Raw genomic sequence first — 23,017 nt, 5'->3', positions numbered from 1 at the left:
TCTCTCTCTGTTTCCTAGATTATAAGAAGGATCCTTACAGTAAGGGTGACCCCTGTAATACCATCTGCTGCCGTGAGGACCTGAACTCACCTAACCCAAGTCCCGGAGGTTGTTATGACACGAAGGTAACATGCTATTGGCTTTTGAATGTAATTCCCACCAGTACACAGGCCTCTCCAAAGGCAAAGTTGCACAGGCAGGAAGCACAGTAATGGCTCTAACCATAAACTCAACCCAGGAATCAGCTCTTTCAGAGATTCTGGTGGTAGGTCCTATTATCTAACTTCAAGTCGCTGCTCTGCCATTTAGTAGTAAATCACATAATTCCATCATGTCTCTGTTTCTTCATCTGTAAAATGGATATAACAGTACTTACCTCATACGGTGTTCTGAAGAATAAGCCTTTCATCTCTGTAAAATGTTTAGAACAGTGTTGAGTTATTTGTAAATGTGTACAGCCATAATGACGATATTGTTGTCTTAAGTTTTACCAGACTGGCCCAAAGTCCAAAGAACATATTATTCAAGCAGTGTGATTCCATGTTAAACATGAATCGAATTTAGCCGAAGGAGCAAGTTTGGACAAGATGCCTAAAGCACAGAGGTTTTTCACAACGTTAGAATTGATAAATGCTGTAATGTGTCTCAAAATATAAGTAATAAGTAGGTTTGCAGTGGTGTGCTAAAGCCAGCTCATAGACAGGCAGGAACCAATTGTTAGTTGACATCATGTTGATAGTTTGAAACCAGTCAAGTGAAAGTATTTACATTATGGAAATCAGGAACTTTTTTCCTCAGAAAGATGGTTGTTAAAAATTTACCTGCTCACCACTGGATTTGGGATGTCTGAGGGTATGAGGCATTTGGTTGGCAGATTATGCTACTACATCCTTTTGCAGTCTTGGCTTGGGTGTGTCTTTTCATTTCACCACCTGTCCTAAATTCTGGAAGAAACCCGTCAGGGTAAACTGTGTATTCGGTCTTTGGCTCCAAAAATTATAGGAATGCTGACCCCAGTTATACATTATTCTCTATCAGCCTAATACCTAAACAGGAAATGCTTTAAAGTATCTTGAGTTCCAGCTCAACCTTCTTTTTAGCTATGTGATGAAGGCAAAGCTTTTAACCGTAATGATTCTCAATGTTAACATTTAAAAAAAAAAAGGTAGATGTAGAGAAGCTGGCACAGATGAAACCCTTATGAATGTTTTTGTGTTCCTTTTTTAAAATGGTATTTGCAAACATTCAGTCAAATGTGTGAAGTTTGTATCTATCACAGAATACACCAAGAAAATCACCTGTGCTGCCTTGCCTGGGAGAACTCAAGCCAAGCTTCCCTCTACCAAATCTCACTTCTGGAGACAGAGGCCTACAATTGTTTTTATCAAAAAGTTTCTGTTGAAGGATATTCTTTAAAAATATAATTTCTCTCTTTATGGGGAAAATCAGAAGAGATTCTCTTTCCCCTCTAAGATTAGGATCCACTGCTAGTCAGTGGTTAGGTGTTTTTGAGAACCATGGCCCTCAATTTTTGACAGTGAGCTCCATCTACTTTAAGACTCGTTAGGCCGGGCGCGGTGGCTCAAGCCTGTAATCCCAGCACTTTGGGAGGCCGAGACGGGCGGATCACAAGGTCAGGAGATCGAGACCAGCCTGGCTAAATACGGTGAAACCCCGTCTCTACTAAAAAATACAAAAAACTAGCCGGGTGAGGTGGCGGGCGCCTGTAGTCCCAGCTACTCGGGAGGCTGAGGCAGGAGAATGGCATAGACCCGGGAGGCGGAGCTTGCAGTGAGCTGAGATGCGGCCACTGCACTCCAGCCTGGGCGACAGAGCGAGACTCCGTCTCAAAAAAAAAAAAAAAAGACTCGTTACCACCCTGATTAATAACAACTTTTTCTGAGGACTTCATCTATTCTAGGCATTGCTTTGAGCATTGCTTGCATTAATCCTCATGCCAACTCTATGAAGTAGGGTTATCAGCCCTTTTTACAAAGGAGAACACTGACTCATAGAGGGGTTAAGTGGTCTTTAAATGAGCTTTGGAGCTAGAATTCTGAATGAGTAATCTGACTTCATAGCTTGCTTTTGGCTACATTGTTCATTTCACACACTTCTAGTTGATTGACATTTGATGCCAAATGTATACAGAAGACTACATCATACAAAGACAGTGTGAAAAATGGAAAGAAAATTTTGTTTTAAAGAAGGCAGCCTGGCGCAGTGGCTCATGCCTGTAATCCCAGCACTTTGGGAGGCTGAGGCAGGTGGATCACCTGAGATCAGGAGTTCGAGACCAGCTTGACCAACAAGGCAAAACCCCATCTCTGCTGAACCTGGGAGGTTGCAGTGAGCCGACATTGTGCCACTGCACTCCTGCCTGGGCAACAAGAGCGAAACTCCGTCTCAAAAAAAAAAAAAGCTCATATTATGACTTTGGTAGTTGGGGGAGTGGGAAAGGCCATGGGTTTAATTTTTTGCCAAATGATTTTTCTAAAATGTCCTCCTCCTCTCTCTTTCCAGGTGGCAGATATCTACCTAGCATCTCAGTACACATCCTATGCCATAAGTGGCCCCACAGTACAAGGTGGCCTCCCTGTTTTTCACTGGAACCGTTTCAACAAAACTCTACATCAGGGCATGCCAGAGGTCTACAACTTTGATTTTATTACCATGAAACCAATTTTGAAACGTGACATGAAATGAAGGAGGGAGATGACAGACTAGAAGGCTGTAAATAAGAAACCAAAGGCACTATTTTAGCTATGTTTTTCCCATCAGAATTATGCAATAAAATATATTAAATTCATTTGTCACTTTCGTTTTCCACTGACTTTGTTGTTTTTACAGCAAGCACTTGCTATAAGGTAGAGCACTGTAGAAGAAATGTTATATATATAAATAACACTAAGCTTCAGTATACATGCTAATACACAAGAGGGTATGGCAGAAACTGCTCCTTCATTCAGCAGAATTCATATTCTCCTTTCATGCCTGCTCACACAGACCACATCTCCCAGTGTCCCTCAGATAGTTGTGCCACGTGACAATTCTAGCCACTGGAACCTGAGACAAATGCCCGGCCCATAAGAATCTGTACTCCTCCTATGCTCTTTCCTGTTTCCCTGGATGAATATGCCTAATGACAAAACCCTAGGGGACGCTGGAGCTTCATTTTCAAAGGAACCTCTAGTAGTAGTTAGTGATTGTAGTGATTTTTCAGGTCATTAACAGGCATCAGTTGAGTCCTTTTGTGGTGTAGGTTAGGCATACAATATAGTAAACCTTACTGTTGCCTCCTATAAGCCAAAAGCACCTATACAAGCTGGCAGCAACCCTGCATAGCAACTTTCTTTCAAAGTTGGAGAGTTACATGTGATCTGAGTGCCATGGAATTGCGAAGTAGGTTAAATAAGCCACACCACATAGTATGTAATGGGTGACTTTAAACAAGGCGGAAGATTCTTAAAAAAGAAAGAAAAAAGCCACAAGGGTGAATAACCAGAATTAAACAGAGTACTCAGAATGTTAAAAACCCAGTAGTTTTATTTCAAAGTATAAATTTCAGGCTTGCTGGACAAAACCCCACTACAGTTAACACTTATACAGACACCACTCTACTATACATTTAAAAAAGAAAAACACACACACGCGCACGCACACACACACACACACACACACACACATACAAACCTTCAAAACCCTAATAAAAATAGGGCCACTTGCTACAGCCCAGTTTGTATTAGACATTAGGAAGGTCTTGCTTATATTGTCTTATTATTTACACTTTCAACTGCAATAAAGAAAAATTAGGATGCAAGTTACTTACAAAGGATTTTTATATTTAATTTTGAAATGGCTGATAAAATACTAAAGCCAGAATCCCCAAAAGGTGTTTGATTGCCCAGTTACCTTATTTACAAAAACAAAACAAAGAAACAGACAAAAACAAAAACCTCAAAAAAAGATACAGACAGCATTTAAATACGGGTACTTAGCTGACTCTACAAATAAAAAACAAAGAAAAGTTTATTTTAACATGGTAAATTATTTGAAAATGAGAAAACAAAACATGTGTTTGCATTATCCTATTCCTCCCCATTGGCTGGCTCAAGGGGATGAATGAGTTTCAGGAATTAGACAAGTCTGCCACGCCAACAAACGCTTCATGAGAATTGCTGATTTGTGTGTGTGTCCCAAAAGTTAAAAAAAAAAAAAAAAAAAAAATAGGGCATTTGCCCAGTAAAAATAATAAGGAAGGTAGAATCACACATTGGTTTTAGACAGTTATTTGATATTGCAAATACTAGGACTTGATTTTTCTGGAAATTAGGATAAAACAGGCCAACCACAGGTCAGTGATAAAACAACAAAATCATAGGATGTTGAGGATACTGAATTGGCCCAAGAAGCAAAGTCAGGGAGAACATTTGGAAGGAAGGTCTTTGCAGTACCTTACTGTGCTAAGATCACAGTGTAAAAAAGTGAGAGATGAGGATACCACAGGCATTACTTTGTTAACCTTGTACAGTACTGGAAAGTTCATGAAACAAGATAAATGAATACCATGCAGTATTAACCCTGACCTTGTTGCATAAATGGTAATTTGGAGAATATTTAAAGCAAAAGAACAAACAACAAAGTTAACACTTACCCAATGCAGTAAGAGAACTGTAAGACGCAGCCTACTTAAGGAGGTCTGCAGATAGATGCACCTAAGATTTAAGCTGTTTTAGGTCACTTTTTCAAAGTATTTACTATCTGGCAATGGGGATGGGAGTGGGGAACACCTCTCTGTGAGGCAAATGATATCTCCACAAATACCGACTTTTCAAGGAAGGAAGCTCTCCACTTCTCTCATAAATGTATATACTATCTTAAACAGTATGCAGTATTCTGCATATTTTTAAAAAATGAATCCAGAGAAATAGAAGGATATAGTTACCTCATAAAATTAACTGTTAACAACAGATGTCTTTGTATGTGATTTATAAATTTCTTGACAAGAACAGGATTTTTAGAAGAGGCTTACTCACACTTAAGACAGTGAAAATTACTCTCACAGAATGCAAAGTATAGAATAATAAACATCACCGTTATCTTTAAATGCCATACAAACATCCTACATTGCAGGTTGCAGTATCAGGTTTCCAGAATTTCCAATAAGGCAATACCTACACAAATATTGCCAGGCTAAAAATGTAGTAAAACTTGCATTCCCAAAATGGGAGAATCTAGCTTATTTTGTAATACTTTGTGAAAAGATACTATGAAACTAAAAAGTTAACCGCGGAGTGGAAACTGCTACTAGAAAGTCTGTTATCAGTAGCTACTTACTACTTAAGTCCTCCATTCTCTCTCCCAGAAGCAGCAAACCAAACAAAAAGCATCTATCAATATTAAAACCTGCCTCAATAAAAACCTAGTGTTCTAACCTAGCACCTCTAGTAAATCTAATATAGCTGCTGCCCCTACGTGCCATGGTAGGCTAATTTGAGTACACCATCTTATAATAAATATACTTTTCCCCTAAATAATTGCGATCTCTCCCTGTACCTTCCTTCCAACTGGAATAAAACATTTTAAGTAATTATTTTACTTTGGTAAATCTATTTTTAGAACTGCTATTTGAGAATTTGTTTTCCTTTGACAGAAAACATAATATAGGCTAGGATAATGATTTTTTTTTAAAATTCTACTGGGCTTTCTTCATTTGATTAAATAATGCTATGAAAGCTTTTTTAAAAAAATTAGTAAATATAAATAAAAATGTTCATCAAGAGAACCTTTTGTAGGTTATGTAAGAAAATTGTAACCACGTGACCATAAAAACACCCAATAAAGAACAATTTGAACAAGGGCCTTCAATTTTGTAGACAGGAATAATCTTGAACACATAATCAACACTGCAACCACTGCAGGTCAAAACATACACATGCAGATATAGACAGGTGTTCATATACATCTAGAAGATCACCGACTCCTTCCTTTTAAAATTTTCGTTGCCATAACAATGGCAACTTCTTTACCATCATCATTAGTCCTAGAATGAGTAATATCTACATAGTTGGTTGGCAAATTTGATTTATAGCATACTCCTTTGTGGTCTCATTTTCTGAGAGTGAAAGGAGATTTGGGAGCATTAATTTTTTGGCAATCTATAGGCTTTCTTCATCATGAATCAAATCTTACACCTCAGATGATAGTATACTGACCAGTCAAAAGTCTCTAAAGAGTTTTCTTTACAACTAGAAAACTTCCTGTTATAAGCCATCAAAGTTGCAAACAAACAACATTAATAAAAGAGAGAGCTCCCTCCTGCAATTCTAGGAAAAATGAATGACTATTTTGAGAAGGTAGAAAAATGGAATTCAAATATTGCAAAGGAAGAGGACTTGTAAGTTATTTCACAAACTTCATAAATTCCTTTCAAAATATTCTCAAGTACATTCTCACTCCTAAAACTTAACCCAGCCCTCCAGTCCTAAACTATCTACACTCAAAACACCTACCTGAAACCAGTACAGCTGCCCCTCATATTAAAAATCCATGACCTAAGCTGAATTTTAATAACTTTGAAGAGGAACAGAGAGATACACAGGAGGTTATATCTAATTGTTACATAAAATGACCTCAAAGAATATACTTTAAATTCTTTTTTTTTGAGACAGAGTTTCGCTCTTGTCTCCCAGGCTGAAGTGCAACGGTGCAATCTCAGCTCATTGCAACCTCCGCCTCCCGGGTTCAAGCGATTCTCCCTGCCTCCTGAGCAGCTGGGGTTACAGGCATGCACCAACATGCCCGGCTAATTTTGGGATATACTTTAAATTCTATCCAAAGCTAACAATGGGTACATCAGACTCAACTTGGCACCATCAAAACAAAGTTAAAAGGTTAAAACAGGAAGGACGCTGTGAGAATAAAGAGGAAATGAAACTTTCTCCTTGATATTTTAGCTCATTCTATATTGTGAATCTTTCTATTTGCTTCATTTGAAAGAATACTAAGGAATTAGTATTGGGTGATAGCTTTGGGTGATAAACTGAACTAGAATCATTTTCATAATCTCTAACACAGTGTGCAACACGGATACTAAAACATGTGAAAAATTTTCTTCCACAATATGGTTTTCTCTTGGTCCACTTTACACAAAGTTAAATAGTGACCAAAAATAAAAGCATCTACAGTTTTAGAAGAAAATAGCACGTCAAATTTTTGGAGTTAAATGTGATGCCATCACCATGCCCGGCTAAGATGAGACTGTGCATGCGCATGTGTGCGTGTGTGTACAAATACCTCCATGTACACACACACACCTTGGTTTAAAAATCACTTGAGTAGGCTGGGCACGGTGGCTCACAACAGTAATCCCAGCACTTTGGGAGGCCGAGGCAGGTGGATCACCTAAGGTCAGGAGTTTGAGACCAGCCTGGCCAACATGGTGAAACCCCATCTCTACTAAAAATACAAAAATTAGCCGGGCATGGTGACGGGCACCTGTAATCCCAGCTACTCTCGGGCTGAGACAGGAGAATTGCTTGAACGGAGGAGGCGGAGGTTGCAGTGAGCTGAGACTCCACTGCACTCCAGCCTGGGCAACAAGAGCGAAACTCCATCTAAAAAAAAAAAAAAAAAATTACTTGAGGAGGTGTGCAAGAAATCAAGGGTAAAAAGGCTGCAAGGGAAGAGTAAGCAACCATGGACATATGGCCATGTTTATTTATTTATTTTTGGCCATGTTTATTTTTGTAGTTAATCTTTAAGGCACAAAATAAATGTAAAAGCCAGATCAGGAAAGGGAGGGGGCCATTGCAGATCTTTTTTAACCTAATTAATAACTTAGGAGACCAGACAAAAGAAACAACAAATAGATCCTTTCCTGTGTTCGAATCAACCTATTTTAAACTATTTAGCCATTTTGTTTTTAATTCATTTCTTTGGGTTTTGTTTTGATTCTGTTTAAACCATTTAACTAAAATGATCCTACAGATCCTTTAAAAGCAGAGTCATGCCAGTTACACATCTCAGATCCTTTGATCTACTACTTCGTACTTTAAGAGGTAAATTTGAGAATAAAAATGGGAGACTCCAATGCAGTAACACATACATAGGGAAAAACACACATAAACACCCACACATATTCCCCAGCCTCAAAACTAAAGCAAGGTACACATTTACATTTCCAAACCCCAAAGCCTAAACTGTCCAGGAAAAGATTCTAGCTTTGTGGGCTGAGTTTATTTTGCTTCTGTTTATAAACAAATGTAGTGTATACACACATCTGTCCAAGAAATCTTGCACAAGGTGGATTTTACATGGGGTATCATGCACAAGATTAAAAACAAGACCAAAAGGTGGAAATTTTAAAAGAGGAAAATATAAAGGCTCCAAGGTTTAACTGCTCTGGGTGGAAGAGATCACATCTGTTGACTGAGGATCACAGAAAGGCCCAAAACGTCCATAAATATCCTTGGCTCGTACTGCAAAGTAGTATTTGCTACCAGATACAAACTGGGTGAGAGTACATGCCATGGGCAAGGGAAGTGCCTTGACTTCCCCTATCTTTTTCCATTGTGAGGGCACGGTGGCACTAGGTTCCTCATGGTAAGCATAGAGATGGTAGCTATCAACAGTGGCACAGCTTCGATCCACCTCCAGGACACTCCATGACAGTACTATGCCATTTTGACTCTGAACTCGTGCTAACTTCAAGTGTGGCTTCTGAGGCAGAGATGTGCTGGCAGCTTCTGGGGGCACACGCTGTGGTTGTGGAGCTTCTGGTAAGGGTGCTGGGTGCACAGGGCGTGGCGGCTCCTAAAAAAACAAGTCACACTGATTTATAATGATCGCAAAAAGAACATTTTAGAATGTTAGGATTAAAACACCTTAGAGAACATACATAGAGATACCATTTTACATCAAGAATTCTAGGAAATACCAAACACCATATCAAATTTGGCAAGTTCTATTTGGGGTTTTGTAATGAATGATGCCACAAACAATGATGCTGAGGTTATTCCTGCTCTATTTCCTAGACCTAAAATATTTTGAGTTTTTCTTAGGAAATAAAAAGCCCCTGCTGATGGAACATCATTTTGAGGAACACGGAAATAATGATCTACTTCTAACAAAATAATTTATGATTGAATTATCTATGTTACAGATTATCACTTCAGTATAACATTTTAAAATATCATGTATGGCAATCAAGATCATATAAAATTGGAGAATACAACTATACTTTCATTTTTAAGTTATTTTGCAATATAAGACAACAGCATATTCTTATAAATAAGCGTATTAACACTGAATGTGTACTATATTCTTGGCCAATTTACAAAAAAAAGGTGATATTTAAACTGAACTGTGAAAGATAGGATCTAGAGATACAGAAATAATCATGTACCTTTCAGCCAAAAATAAAGCATGAGCAAAGGCATGTGGACAGGAAAGTGAGGGGACGTATGGACAACAAGTATTAACTTTTTCTTGGATATAGGGTACATGAAGAAAAATCTGGAAAGGTAGGTTAAGGCCAGATGATGAAAAAAACGTGACTCTAACTTTAGGAAGTCCTATTGACTTTTCTAACACTGGAACATCATCGTCATTATGATGATACTTCATACCAGTCAAACACTGACAAAATTGTGTCACAGGATAATGTGACATTGTTTTGGAGGCTAAATCTAAGGAGAAATCTTTGGTTATCTCTGCTGCCTCTTAACTAACGAATTCCCAATATCATTGGATTCTTTAAAACAATTGATGACAATGTAGCAGTTAGACGTGGCATAGTTTAAAACAAAAGAATAAAATTAACACATGGAAAAACGTCCTTTTTAATTTAACTATGAATTAGAAATGGTCTGTATTTCACTTCATATACCCCAACTGTGGACCTGTTTTTGTATACTGTACACCACAAGCAAACTCAATGATTCTAAATGATCATCATCCCTATGAACATTTGTTCATAATGGTTTAAGATCAATTTTTAGAAATAAACTTCTGAAAAAGCAGAAAGACCTAACAATTCCCTTGGATATAACCACTTTAAAGAAAAATGCCAACTACAATAATATTTTATACCTTTACAGTTGAGAATTTTACAAAACCAAGCATCAACACTTACAGTATGCACTTGTGGTGGTCGGTGATGCACTGTGAGCTGAGGTCCTGTGGATCCCAGGGTTAGTCCATTGTTTACAACATACGTGGTTGTTTGAGGCACTCGAACTGTAACACCTACCAAAAAAAAAAAAAAAAAAATTACAAGATAAAATAATTCTATTGTAAATTTGGTGGAAAACATTAAATATTTGAAGTCAGTGAAGCAATGTTTTCAAGATTTGAAAGGAAAGATATTTCTAACTTAGAGGTCCTATTCGTATTCAGCCAAGCTATCAACCAGCCTGTGGATAAAAAAACTTTCTTATGTGCAAGCACTAAAAAAAAATTCTAACTACCACAAACCTTCTCTCAATAGTCACTGGAGAATATGTGCCACTAATATGTGAGAAAATAAAGAGAAAAATATGAGACACAAGCAACAGGAGGTCCAGCACAGGGAGAAATAAAAGGATCCTTACCAGGAGAACTATGAACAAAAATCCTAGAACACTGGTTGTGTACCGCATGTAAAAGGTAAATGGCCATAATGGAGCAGTGTGACTCAAAAGATAGACAAATTGGGAGTATCTTCATAAAAAGCTCTGCAGTCTCATCTTTTCAACCAGGACAGAAAGCCAGAATAAGTCATCCTTGCCATGTACTAATGAAGTTCCTCTCATTTTCTCCATGCCTAGCTCCTTGGTTCAGGATACTCATTTCACCCCACAGAAAACTGCTGTGACATACACCAAGGAAACAAAAATAGAAAATTCAGAGCCACCTACTGCCCTGACCATACTCCTGCCATTTATTCAGTACCTGGCCCATGCCATAGTTTGGCCTGGTGCCTGGACGATAGTGAGCCAAGTTTCCCAGAACTCATTTCCAAACTTGTTGACTAATTTTCCCAGATAATGCTCTTGTAAACTTGAGAGAGTTGAAGCCAAACTATGATCCAGAGACTCCAATCAGTTTATTTTCTAATGACAGCATTACTGTTTCTTTAAACAGCTATATTTTTCCTTGCTATCACATTTTGCAAAACTACTACATATGTGTGATGGTTAAAACTGCGTGTCAACTTGATTGAAGGACACAAAGTGTTAACCCTGGGTGGCTCTGTGAGGATGTTGCCAAAAGATACTAACATTAGAGTCTGTGAACTGGGGAAGGCAGATCCACCCTTCATCTGGTGGGCGCAATCTAATCAGCTGCCAGAAAATATAAAGCAGGCAGAAAAACGTGAAAAGGAGAGACTGGCTGAGCCTTAGCCTCCCAGCCTACATCTTTTTCCTGTGCTGGATGCTTCCTGCCCTGGAACACTGGCCTCCAAGTTCTTCAGTTTTGGGACTTGGACTGGCTTTCCTTGCTCCTCAGCTTGCAGACAACCTATTGTGGGATCTTGCTTTTTCTTTTTTTTTTTTTTTCTGAGACAGAGTCTGGCTCTGTTGCCCAGGCTTGAGGGCAGTGGCGTGATCTCGGCTCATTGCAATCCTCCGCCTCCTGGGCTCTCCTGCCTCAGCCTTCCGAGTAGCTGAGATTACAGGCTTGGGCCACCATGCCCAGCCATTTTTGTATTTTTGGCAGGGATGAGGTTTCATGATGTTGGCCAGCCTCATCTCAAACTCCTGACCTCAAGTGATCTGCCTGCCTCAGCCTCCCATAGTGCTGGGATTACAGGCGTGAGCTACCATGCCCAGTAGTGTGGGACCTTCTGATTGTGTAAATTAATACTTAATAAAGTCCCCTTTATATATATAAACATTTACTATAAAGTATGCATTTTACATATATTTAATATTTATATATAATTAAAAGATACACTGTATATATAAAGTAGTAGGATATAAAGTGGATATATACTATTAGTTTATATGTAGTATATATTTTATGTATATACCCTATTAGTTTAATACATACATAATATATAAAATACATACATCCTATTAGTTTATATATATGAATATTGTATATAGGATACATATATGTGTATATATACATATATACACACACACACACAAATATATATATTCTATTAGCTCTGTACCTCTAGAGAACCCTAATTCAGATTTTGGTACCAGGAGTGGGGTCCAGAGGAACAGAATATTAAGGATGGAGTTCTTTCATTGGTTTTGGGGTTTCTGGAGTTGGCTGCTTAATGTGATTAGACCTAAAAATGTTAAAAACTCTATTTCTAATAGTATAGAGAACACTGATAGTCCCTGGTGTGAACTGTTTACAGAGTTATGCAAAATAAATGCATTTGACACTCCTGATTCACAGCTTGTGAGAAGCTAGGAGTTTAGTGACTCTATACATAATACCTTGGACCATATGTGGAGAACCAAGGAACATAATGAAGCTGGTTCCTAAGTGCAGTGGACAAGGTGATGAAAGAAAATGATGAACTCAGGGATTCTGTCTCTCAGCTTCAGAAGAAGATACTGAGGCTCAAAACTGCTAAGATTGCCCTGAATAAGAGTCTTATCTCCTGTAGAGAAAGAGCTGAAGTTGTGGAAAAACAGACATAAGCTCTTATCATGCGAGTGTCTGACCTGCAATGAAAGATACATGCACAGTCTTGCCAGGTGTCTACTGTTAAAGTGAGGGCATTGACTGGAAAAGAATGGGACCCTGAAACTTGGAATGGGGGTGCGTGGAAGGACCCAGATGAAGCTGGGGACACTGAGTCTGTAAACTCCGATGAAGCTTTTCTGCCAGAAAGAACAGCTTCCCCATTCCCAGTAGTGGCAACGTCCACTTCCTGACCCATGTTGCCATCAGTCTTTCCAACTTTGAGGAAATAAAGCCTGTGCTATGTGAGGCAACAGTGATGACTTCCCCTGAGGCATTTGTCAGGCAAGCCAATGTTGATTCTTCTCAGGAGCCACTCCAAACACCTCTCTTTGTTTCTGGACCTATAACTAGACTAAAGTACTGGTGGGCCCCTAGAGGTGAGGCTGGGAGTGTGACCCATGAGGATGTACGCTACACTCAAAGAGAACTGTTTTGAGTTCTCTAATTCATATATACAGAAATCCGGAGAACAGGCATGGGGATGAATATTAAGGGTATGAGATTATGGTGGAAGGAACAAAGTTGGATCAGGCTGAATTTCTTGATTTGGGCCCACTAAGTAGGGACTCTGCATTTAAGGTTGCAGCTCAGGGAGTTAAGAAAAGGTTCTAATAGGTTATTTGCTTGGTTGAAATAAGGATTAAAAGATGGCATACGGTGAGTGAGCTGGAAATGACTGATCTCTCTTGGTTAATGTACAGGAAGGGATCCAAAGACTAAGGAGATTGGGATGGTAGGGTGAATCAGTCACTTTAGAGCTAGTCATCCCAGCTGGGAGGGTCCAGAAGATATACCCTTGACCAATGCCTTGAGAAATAGATTTGTGAGGGCAGCACCTGTATCTTTGAAGAGCCCTCTAATTGCTCGACTCTGTATGTCAGATCTAACAGTGGGAACCGCAGTCACTCAACTACAAAATTTAAACATAATGGAAATAATTGGATCCCCAGGTGGCAGGGGCCAAGTGGCGGCACTCAACTGTCAAAGACAAGGTGGGTATAGCTACCATAATGGACAGCAGAGGCAAAGTGGCAATCAGAAGAGTCTGACTTGGATAGAGCTCTGGCATTGGCTAATTAATCACAGTGTTCCTAGAGGTGAAACTGATAGGAAGCCTACTGCATTCCTACTTAATTTATACAACCAGAAAGCTTCTAGGTCAAATGGACAAAAGACTAAATTGAATAATAAAAACAGAATGACGACCCCTCAGTGAATTTCTAGACTTGAGCCAGTTTACAGATCAAGAACCCCTTGAATGAAGGGGAGGCCTGATGCCCTTGAGGAATGACCCCCACTACATTCCCAACAATTTATGCAGTGAATCTTTCTCCCACCCTTCCCCAAGGAGATCTCTGGCCTTTTACCAGGGTAACTGTGCACTAGGGAGAGGCAAATGATCAGACATTTCAGGCACTACTGGACACTGGTTCTGAGCATTGATTCCAGGGGACCCAAAGCATCATTGTGGTCCTCCAGTTAAAGTAGGGGCTTATGGAGGTCAGATAATTAATGGAGTTTTATCTCAGGTCTCACTTACAGTGGTTCCAGTGGTCCCTGGATTCATCCTGTGGTCATTTCGCCAGTGCCAAAACGCATAATCGGCATCAACATACTTAGTAGCTGGCAGAACCACTACATTGGCTCCTTGAGTGGTAGGGTGAGGGCAACTATGGTGGGAAAGGTCAGTTGGAAGCCATTAGAGCTGCCCCTAAAAAATAGTAAATCAAAAACTATCCATCCCTGGAGGTACTGAGGAGATCAGTGCCACCATCAAGGACTTGAAAGATGCAGAAGCGGTGCTTGCCACCACGTCCCCATTCAATTCTCCCATTTGGCCTATGCAGAAGACAGATGGATCTTGAAGAATGGCAGTGGATTATCATAAGCTTAATCAAGTGGTAACTCTAATTGCAGCTGCTGTATCAGATGCGGTTTCATTCCTTGATAAAATTGGCACATCTCCTAGTACCTGGAGTGCAGCCATTGACTTGGCAAATCCTTTTTCTCCATTCCTGTCCACAAGAACCACCAGAAGCAATTTGCCTTCAGTGGGCAAAGACGACAATATACCTTCACTGTCTTACCTCAGGGGTATATCAACTCTCCAGCTTTGTGTCATAATCTTATTCAGAGAGACCTTGATCAGTTTTTGCTCCTGCAAGATATCACACTGGTCCATTATATTGATGACATTATTCTGATTGGATCAAGTGAGCAAGTAGCAGCAAAAATACTGAACTCATTGGTGAGACATTTGTGTGCCAGAGGATGGGAAATAAATCCGACTAAATTTGGGGACCTTCTACCTCAGTAAAATTTCTAGGGGTCCAGTGATGTGGGGCCTGTCAACACATTCCAGTGAAGGCAAAGACTAGTTGCTGCAATTGGCCCTTCCTACAACCAAGAAACAAGCACAACGTCTAGTGGACCTATTTGGATTTTGGAGGCAACACATTCCTCATTTGGGTATGTTACTCCAGTCCATTTATCGAGTGTACTGAAAGGCTGCCAGTTCTGAGTGCAATCTAGAACAGGAAAAGGCTCTGCAACAGGTTCAGGCTACTGGGCAAGCTGTTCTGCCACATGGGCCATATGACCCAGCAGATTCAATGGTGCCTGAGGTGTGAGGGGCAGAGAGGGATGCTTTTAGAGCCTTTGGCAGGACCCCATAGGTGAATCACAGTGGAGGCCTCTAGGATTTTGGAACAAGGCACTGCCATCTTTTGCAGGTAACTACTCCCTTTTGAGAGACAGCTCTTGGTCTGTTAACTGGGCTTTGGTGGAAACTGAACATTTGACTGTGCGTCATCAAGTCACCATGTGACCTGAGCTGACTATCATGAACTGGGTGCTTTCTGACCTATTTAGCCATAAAGTGGGTCATGCATCAAATGGAAGTGGTATATATGTGGTTGGGTTCCAGCAGGTGCTGAAGGCACAAGTAATTTACAAGTGGAAGTGGCTCAAATGCCCATGTCTCCACTCCTGCCACCCTGCATTCTCTTCCCTAGCCTGCACAGATGGCCTCATGGGGAGTCCCTATGATCACCTGACAGTGGAACAGATGACTAAGGCCTGGTTCACAGATGGTTCTGCACCATATGCAGGCACCACTGCAAAGTGCACAGAAGCAGCACTACAGCCCCTTTCTAGGACATCCCTGAAGAACAGCAGTGAAAGAACATCTTCTCAGTGGGCAGAATCTTGAGCAGTGCACCAGGTTGTATGATTTGCTTAGAAGGAGAAATGGTTAGATGTGTCATTACATAGATTCATGGGCTGTAGCCAATGGTTTGGCTGGATGATCAGGGACTTGGAAGAAGCATGATTACAAAATTGCTGAACAAAGAAATTTGGGGAAGAAATATGTGCATGGACCTTTTTAAGTGGTCAGAAACTGTGAAGATATTTGTATCCCCTGTGACTGCTCACCAACGGGTGACCTCAGCAGAGGAGATTAATAATCAAGTTGATAGGATGATCCGTTCTGTGGACACCACTCAGCCTCTATCCGCAGCCACCCTTGTCATCACCCAATAGGCTCATGAACAAAGTAGCCATGGTGGCAGTGCTGGAGGTGATGCCTGGGCACAGCAACATGGACATCCACTTACCAAGGCTGACGTGGTTATGGTTGCTGCCGAGTACCCAATCTGTCAGCAGAAGAGACCAACACTGAGCCCTTGATATGGCACGCCATTCCTCGGGGTGATCAGCTAGCTAGCCGGTGGCAAGTTGATTGTATTGGACCTCTTCCATTAAGGAAAGGGAAGAGGTTTATCCTCCCTGGAACAGACACTTGCTCCAGATATGGGTTTGCCTATGATGCTGCACACAATGCTTCTGCCAAGACTACTATCCATGGACTCACAGAATGCCTTATCCACCATCATGGTATTCCACACAGAATTGACTCTGACCAAGGCACTCACTCTATGGCTAAGTGCGGCAGTGGGCTCATGCTCATGGAATTCACTGGTCTTACCATGTTTCTCATTGTCCTGAAGCAGCTGGATTTACAGAATGGTGGAATGGCCTTTTGAAGTCACAATTACAACGCCAACAAGGTGACAATACTTTGCAAGTCTGGGGCAAAATTCTCCAGAAGGCTACGTATCCACTGAATCAGCATCCAATATTGGTGCTGTTTCTCCAATAGCCAGGATTCACGGGTCCAGGAATCAGCAGGTAAAGTGGAACTGGCACCACTCACTTTCACCCCTAGGGATCTACTAGCAAAATTTTTGCTTCCTTTTCCTGCGATTATTACCTTCTGCTGGCCTAGAGGTCTTAGTTCCAGAGGGAGGAACGCTCGCACCAGGAGACACAATGATTCCATTAAACTGGAACTTAAGATTGCCACCTGGATACTTTGGGATCCTCTTACCTTTAAGTCAACAGGCTAACAAGGGAGTTAGTGTTGGTTGTGGTGACTGTACCAGACTAGCAAGAAGAAATCAGTCTACTGTTCCACAACAGAGGTAAGGAAGAGTATACATGGAATACAGGAGATCCATTAAGGCATGTCTTAGTATTACCATGCCCTGTGATTAAGGTCAACAGGAAACTGTAACAGCCCAATCTAGGCAGCACTAAAAATGGCCCAGACCCTTCAGGAATGAAGGACTGGGTCACTCCACCAGGAATAAAACCACGACCAGCTCAGGTGCTTGCTGAATGCAAAGAGACTACAGAATGGGTAGTAGAAAAAGGCAGTCATCAATACCAGCTATGACCATGTGACCAGTAGCAGAAATGGGGACTGTAATTTTTATGAGTATTTCTTCCTTCTTTTGCTAAAAACATGTTTGTGCATATATGCACTTGTACGAACAAAATATCTTTATTTCCTTTTCCTTCATCATGTGATGTAAGATTTATTGACTTCCTATCAACATTTAAATATTGTTAACTTTATGTCATAGTATTTGGCTTGGGGATTGGTGCGTTTCCAGTTGTACAAAGGATAATTGTATTATATTAGGTGTAAGTGTGGCTTTATTACTCTATTTGAAGACTGTGTATGATATTAGATGTATATGGATTCAAGTTGACAAAGGGTAGACTTGTGACAGAGTTAATACAAAGTGCCACTTGATTGGATTGAAGGACACAAAGTATTAATCCTGGGTGTGTCTGTAAGTGTGTTGCCAAAAGAGATTAACATTTGAGTCAGTGGGCGGGGGAAGGCAGATCCACCCTTAATCCGGTGGTCACAATCTAATCAGCTGTCAGCAAATAAAAAGCAGGCAAAAAAACGTGAAATGAAGAGACTGGTCTAGCCTCCCAGGCCTATATCTTTCTCCCCTGCTGGATGCTTCCTACCCTGAAACATTGGTCTCCAGGTTTCTCAGTTTTGGGTGTCAGACTGGCTTTCCTTGCTCTTAAGTTTGCAGACAGACTATTGTAGGATCTTGTGATAGTGTTAACATTTAATAAACTACTCTTTATAGATATATATAAAATATGTACTATATCTATAAATTATTAGGCTATGTGTGTGTCTTATTAGTTCTGTCCCTTTAGAGAACCCTGATTAATTCAGATTTTGGTACCAGGATTGGGGGTCTAGAAGAACCGAATATGAAGGATGGAGTTCTTTCGTTGGTTTTGGGGTTTCTGGAGTTGGCTGCTTAATGTGATTAGACCCACAAATGCTAAGGACTCTACTTCTAATAGTATAAAGAACACTGATAGCACCTGGTGTGAACTGTTTAGAGTTATGCAAAATAAATGCATTTGACACTCCTGAATCGCCGCTTGTGAGAGGCAAGGAGTTTAGTGACTCTGTACACGATACCTTGGACCGTATGTGGAGAACCAAGGAACATAATGAAACTGGTCGGTTCCTCCTAAGTTTAGTGGACAAAGTGATAAAAGAAAATGATGGGCTGGGTGCAGTGGTTCATACCTGTAATCCCCGCACTTTGGGAGGCCGAGGCAGGTGGATCATGAGGTCAGGAGATCCTGACCCATACGGTGACACCTCTTCTCTACCAAAAATACAAAAAAATTAGCTGGGCGTGGTGGCGGGCACCTGTAGTCCAAGCTACTCAGGAGGGGAGGCAGAAGAATGACGTGAACCCGGGAGGTGGAACTTGCAGTGAGCCGAGATCTCATCACTGCACTCCAGCCTGGGCGACAGAGTGAGACTCCGTCTCAAAAAAAAAAAAAAAAAAAAAGAAAAACAAAGAAAATGATGAACTCAGGGATTCAGTCTCCTGGCTTCTGAAGCAAATACTGACCCTGAAATCTGCTAAGATTGCCCTGAGTGAGACAGTTATCTCCTATAGAGAAAGAGCTGAAATTGTAGAAAAACAGACACAAGCTCTTATCATGCAATTGGCTAACCTACAACAAAAGAGGCATGCACAGGCTCACCAGGTGTTTACAGCTACAGTGAGGGCATTGATTGGAAGAGCTTCCCTACACCCAGTGGGGGCAATATACCCTCCCTGACCCATGCTGCCATCAGTCTTTCCAACTTTGTCTGAGGAAATAAAGTCTGTGCTATGTGAGGCAACAGTGATGGCCTCCTCTGAGGCAGTTGCCAGGTAAGACAATATTGAGTCTTCTCAGGAGCCACTCCAAACACCTCTTTTTGCTTCTAGACCTGTAACTAAAGTACTGGTGGGCCCCTAGAGGTGAGCTTGAGTGTGACCTATGAGAACGTACGCTACACTCAAAGAGAACTGTTTTGAGTTCTCTAATCTACATGAACAGAAATCTGGAGAACAGGCATGGGGATCGATATTAAGGGTATGAAATTATGGTAGAAGGAACAATTTTGGATCAGGCTGAATTTCTTGATTTAAGCCCACTAAGTAGGGACTCTGAATTTCAGGTTAGCTCAGGGAGTTAAAAAATAAAAGGTTCTAATAGATTATTTGCTTAGTTAGTTGAAATAAGGATTGAAAGATGGCACACTGTGAGTGAGCTGGAAATGACTGATCTCCCTTGGTTAATGTACAGGAAGGGATCCAAAGACTAAGGAGATTGGGATGATAGAGTGAACTTTATCATCAGGCACTTTAGAGCTAGTCATCCCAGCTGGGAAGGCCCAGAAGATATACCCTTGACCAATGCCTTGAGAAATAGATTTGTGAGGGCAGCACCTGTATCTTTGAAGAGCCCTCTAATTGCTCGACTCTGTAGGTCAGATCTAACAGTGGGAACTGCAGTCACTCAACCACAAAATGTAAATACAATGGGAATAACTGGATCCTAAGTTGACAGGGGCCAAGTGGCGGCACTCAAGTGTCCAAGGCAAGGTGGGCGTAGCTACCATAATGGACAGCAGAGATAAAGTGGCAATCAGAAGAGTCTGACTTGGATAGAGCTCTGGCATTGGCTAATTAATCACAGTGTTCCTAGAGGTGAAACTGATGGAAGCCTACTGCATTCCTAATTTATACAACCAGAAAACTTCTAGGTCGATGGAACAAAAGAATAAATTGAATAATAAAAACAGAGAATGACAACCCCTCAAGTTCTAGACTTGAGTCAGTTTACAGACCAAGAATCCCTTGAATGAAGGCGAGGCTGGGTTCCCTTGAGGAAGGATCCCACTACATTCCTGACAACTTATGCAGTGAATCTTTCTCCCACCCTTCCCACAGGAGACCTCTGGCATTTTACCAGGGTAACTGTGCATTGGGGAAAGGGAAATGATCAGACATTTCAGGCACTACTGGACACTGGTTCTGAGCAGACATTGATTCCAGGAGACCCAAAGCATTACTGTGGTCCTCCAGTTAAAGTAGGGGCTTATGGAGGTCAGATAATTAATGGAGTTTTACCTATGGTCTCACTTACAGTGGGTCCAGTGGGTCCCTAGATTCATCCTGTGGTCATTTCCCCAGTGCCAAAATGCATAATCGGCATCGACATACTTAGCAGCTGGCAGATCCACCACATTGGCTCCTTGACTGGCAGGGTGAGGGCAACTATGGTAGGAAAGGTCAACTGGAAGCCATTAGAGCTGCCCCTAAAAAATAGTAAATCAAGAACTATATCCCATCCCTGGAGGTACTGAGATTAGTGCCACCATCAAGGACTTGAAAGATGCAGAGGCGGTGCTTGCCACCACATCCCCATTCAATTCTCCCATTTGGCCTATGCAGAAGACAGATGGATCTTGAAGAACAGCAGTGGATTATCGTAAGCTTAATCAAGTGGTAACTCTAATTGCAGCTGCTGTATCAGATGCGGTTTCATTCCTTGATAAAATTGGCACATCTCCTAGTACCTGGAGTGCAGCCATTGACTTGGCAAATCCTTTTTCTCCATTCCTGTCCAAAGGACCGCCAGAAGCAATTTGCCTTCAGTGGGCAAAGACGACAATATACCTTCACTGTCTTACCTCAGGGGTATATCAACTCTCCAGCTTTGTGTCATAATCTTATTCAGAGAGACCTTGATCAGTTTTTGCTCCTGCAAGATATCACACTGGTCCGTTATATTGATGACATTATTCTAATTGGATCAAGTGAGCAAGTAGCAGCAAAAACACTGAACTCATTGGTGAGACATTTGTGTGCCAGAGGATGGGAAATAAATCCGACTAAATCTGGGGACCTTCTACCTCAGTAAAACTTCTAGGGGTCCAGTGATGTGGGGCCTGTCAACACATTCCAGTGAAGGCAAAGACTAGTTGCTGCAATTGGCCCTTCCTACAACCAAGAAACAAGCACAACGTCTAGTGGACCTATTTGGATTTTGGAGGCAACACATTCCTCATTTGGGTGTGTTACTCCAGCCCATTTATCGAGTGTACTGAAAGGCTGCCAGTTCTGAGTGTGGTTCAGAACAGGAGAAGGCGCTGCAACAGGTCCAGGTTATTGGGCAAGGTGTTCTGCCACTTGGGCCATATATGACCCAGCAGATTCAATGGTGCCTGAGGTGTGAGGGGCAGAGAGGGATGCTGTTAGAGCCTTTGGCAGGACCCCATAGGTGAATCACAGCAGAGGCCTCCAGGATTTTGGAGCAAGGCTCTGCCATCTTTTGCAGGTAACTACTCTCCTTTTGAGAGACAGCTCTTGGTCTGTTAACTGGGCTTTCGTGGAAACTGAACATTTGATTATGGGTCATCAAGTCCCATGTGACCTGAGCTGACTATCATGAACTGGGTGCTTTCTGACCTATTTAGCCATAAAGTAGGTCATGCATCAAATGGAAGTGGTATATATGTGGTTGAGTTCGAGCAGGTGCCGAAGGCACAAGTAATTTACATGAGGAAGTGGCTCAATGCCCATGTCTCCACTCCTGCCACCCTGCATTCTCTTACCCAGCCTGTACTGATGGCCTCATGGGGGGTCCCTATGATCACCTGACAGTGGAACAGATGACTAAGGCCTGGTTCACAGATGGTTCTGCACCATATGGCGGCACCACTGGAAAGTGTACAGCTGCAGCACTACAGCCCCTTTCTAGGACATCCCTGAAGGACACCGGTGAAGGGAAATTTTCCCAGTTGGAAGAACTACGAGCAGCACACCTGGTTGTGCACTTTGCTTGGAAGCATAGATGGCCAGATGCACGATTATATATACTTATGGGTTGTAACCAATGGTTTAGATGGATGGTCAAGGACTAGGAAGAATTATGATTGGAAAATTGGTGACAAAGAAATTTGGGGAAGAGATACGTGCATGGACTCTTTGAGTGGTCAAAAACTGTGAAGGTATTTGTATCCCTTGTGAGTGCTCACCAACGGGTGACCTCAGCAGAGGAGGATATTAATAATCCAGTTGATAGGATGACCCGTTCTGTGGACACCACTCAGCTTCTATCCACAGCCACCCCTGTCCATCGCCCAATAGTCTCATGAACAAAGTAGCCATGGTGGCAGTGCTGGAGGTGATGCCTGGGCTCAGCAACATGGACTTCCACTTACCAAGGCTGACCTGACTATGGACATTGCTGAGTGTCCAATTGCCAGCAGAACAGACCAACACTGAGCCCTCCATAGAGCACGCCATTCCTTGGAGTGATCAGCTAGCTACCTGGTGGCAAGTTGATTATATTGGACCTCTTCCATCATGGAAAGGGAAGAGATTTGTCCTCCCTGGAATAGATATTTACTCCAGATATGGGTTTGCCTATGCTGCACACAATGCTTCTGCCAAGACTACTATCCATGGACTCACAAAATGCCTTATCCACCATCATGGTATTCCACACAGCACTGCCTCTGACCCAGGCACTCATTTTATGGCTAAAGGAGTGTGGCAGTGGGCTTGTTCTCATGGAACCCATCGGTCTTACCATGTTCCTCATTGTCCTGAAGCAGCTGGATTTACAGAATGGTGGAATGGCCTTTTTA

General features: G+C 41.5%; 2 protein-coding genes across 15 annotated transcripts in view; one reads left to right on the top strand and one right to left on the bottom strand.

The window, feature by feature from the left end:
• The window catches only part of PLBD1 (phospholipase B domain containing 1), a 68,368-nt gene extending 65,552 nt beyond the window's left edge, over positions 1 to 2,816 (top strand). Inside the window, exons 10-11 of the mRNA XM_001089478.3 lie at positions 19 to 125; positions 2,524 to 2,816. Of these exons, the coding sequence (XP_001089478.2) occupies positions 19 to 125; positions 2,524 to 2,706 (290 nt within the window). The 3' untranslated portion in view covers positions 2,707 to 2,816. The remainder of the gene's footprint in view (positions 1 to 18; positions 126 to 2,523) is intronic.
• Positions 2,817 to 7,916: 5,100 nt separating this feature from the next.
• The window catches only part of ATF7IP (activating transcription factor 7 interacting protein), a 131,016-nt gene continuing 115,915 nt past the window's right edge, over positions 7,917 to 23,017 (bottom strand). For all 14 annotated transcript variants that reach the window (XM_015151191.3, XM_001089368.5, XM_077953669.1 and 11 more), the window contains 2 exons: positions 10,136 to 10,248; positions 7,917 to 8,814 (listed from right to left, as the gene is read on the bottom strand). In XM_015151191.3, coding sequence (XP_015006677.3) covers positions 8,395 to 8,814; positions 10,136 to 10,248 — 533 coding nt within the window. In that variant the 3' untranslated portion in view covers positions 7,917 to 8,394. The remainder of the gene's footprint in view (positions 8,815 to 10,135; positions 10,249 to 23,017) is intronic.

The sequence above is a fragment of the Macaca mulatta genome, chromosome 11 (assembly GCF_049350105.2).
Source record: "Macaca mulatta isolate MMU2019108-1 chromosome 11, T2T-MMU8v2.0, whole genome shotgun sequence".
NCBI classification, from domain to species: domain Eukaryota; kingdom Metazoa; phylum Chordata; class Mammalia; order Primates; family Cercopithecidae; genus Macaca; species Macaca mulatta.
Note: the sequence above shows the minus strand (reverse complement) of the source record. Positions and strands in the feature narration are given on the sequence as shown.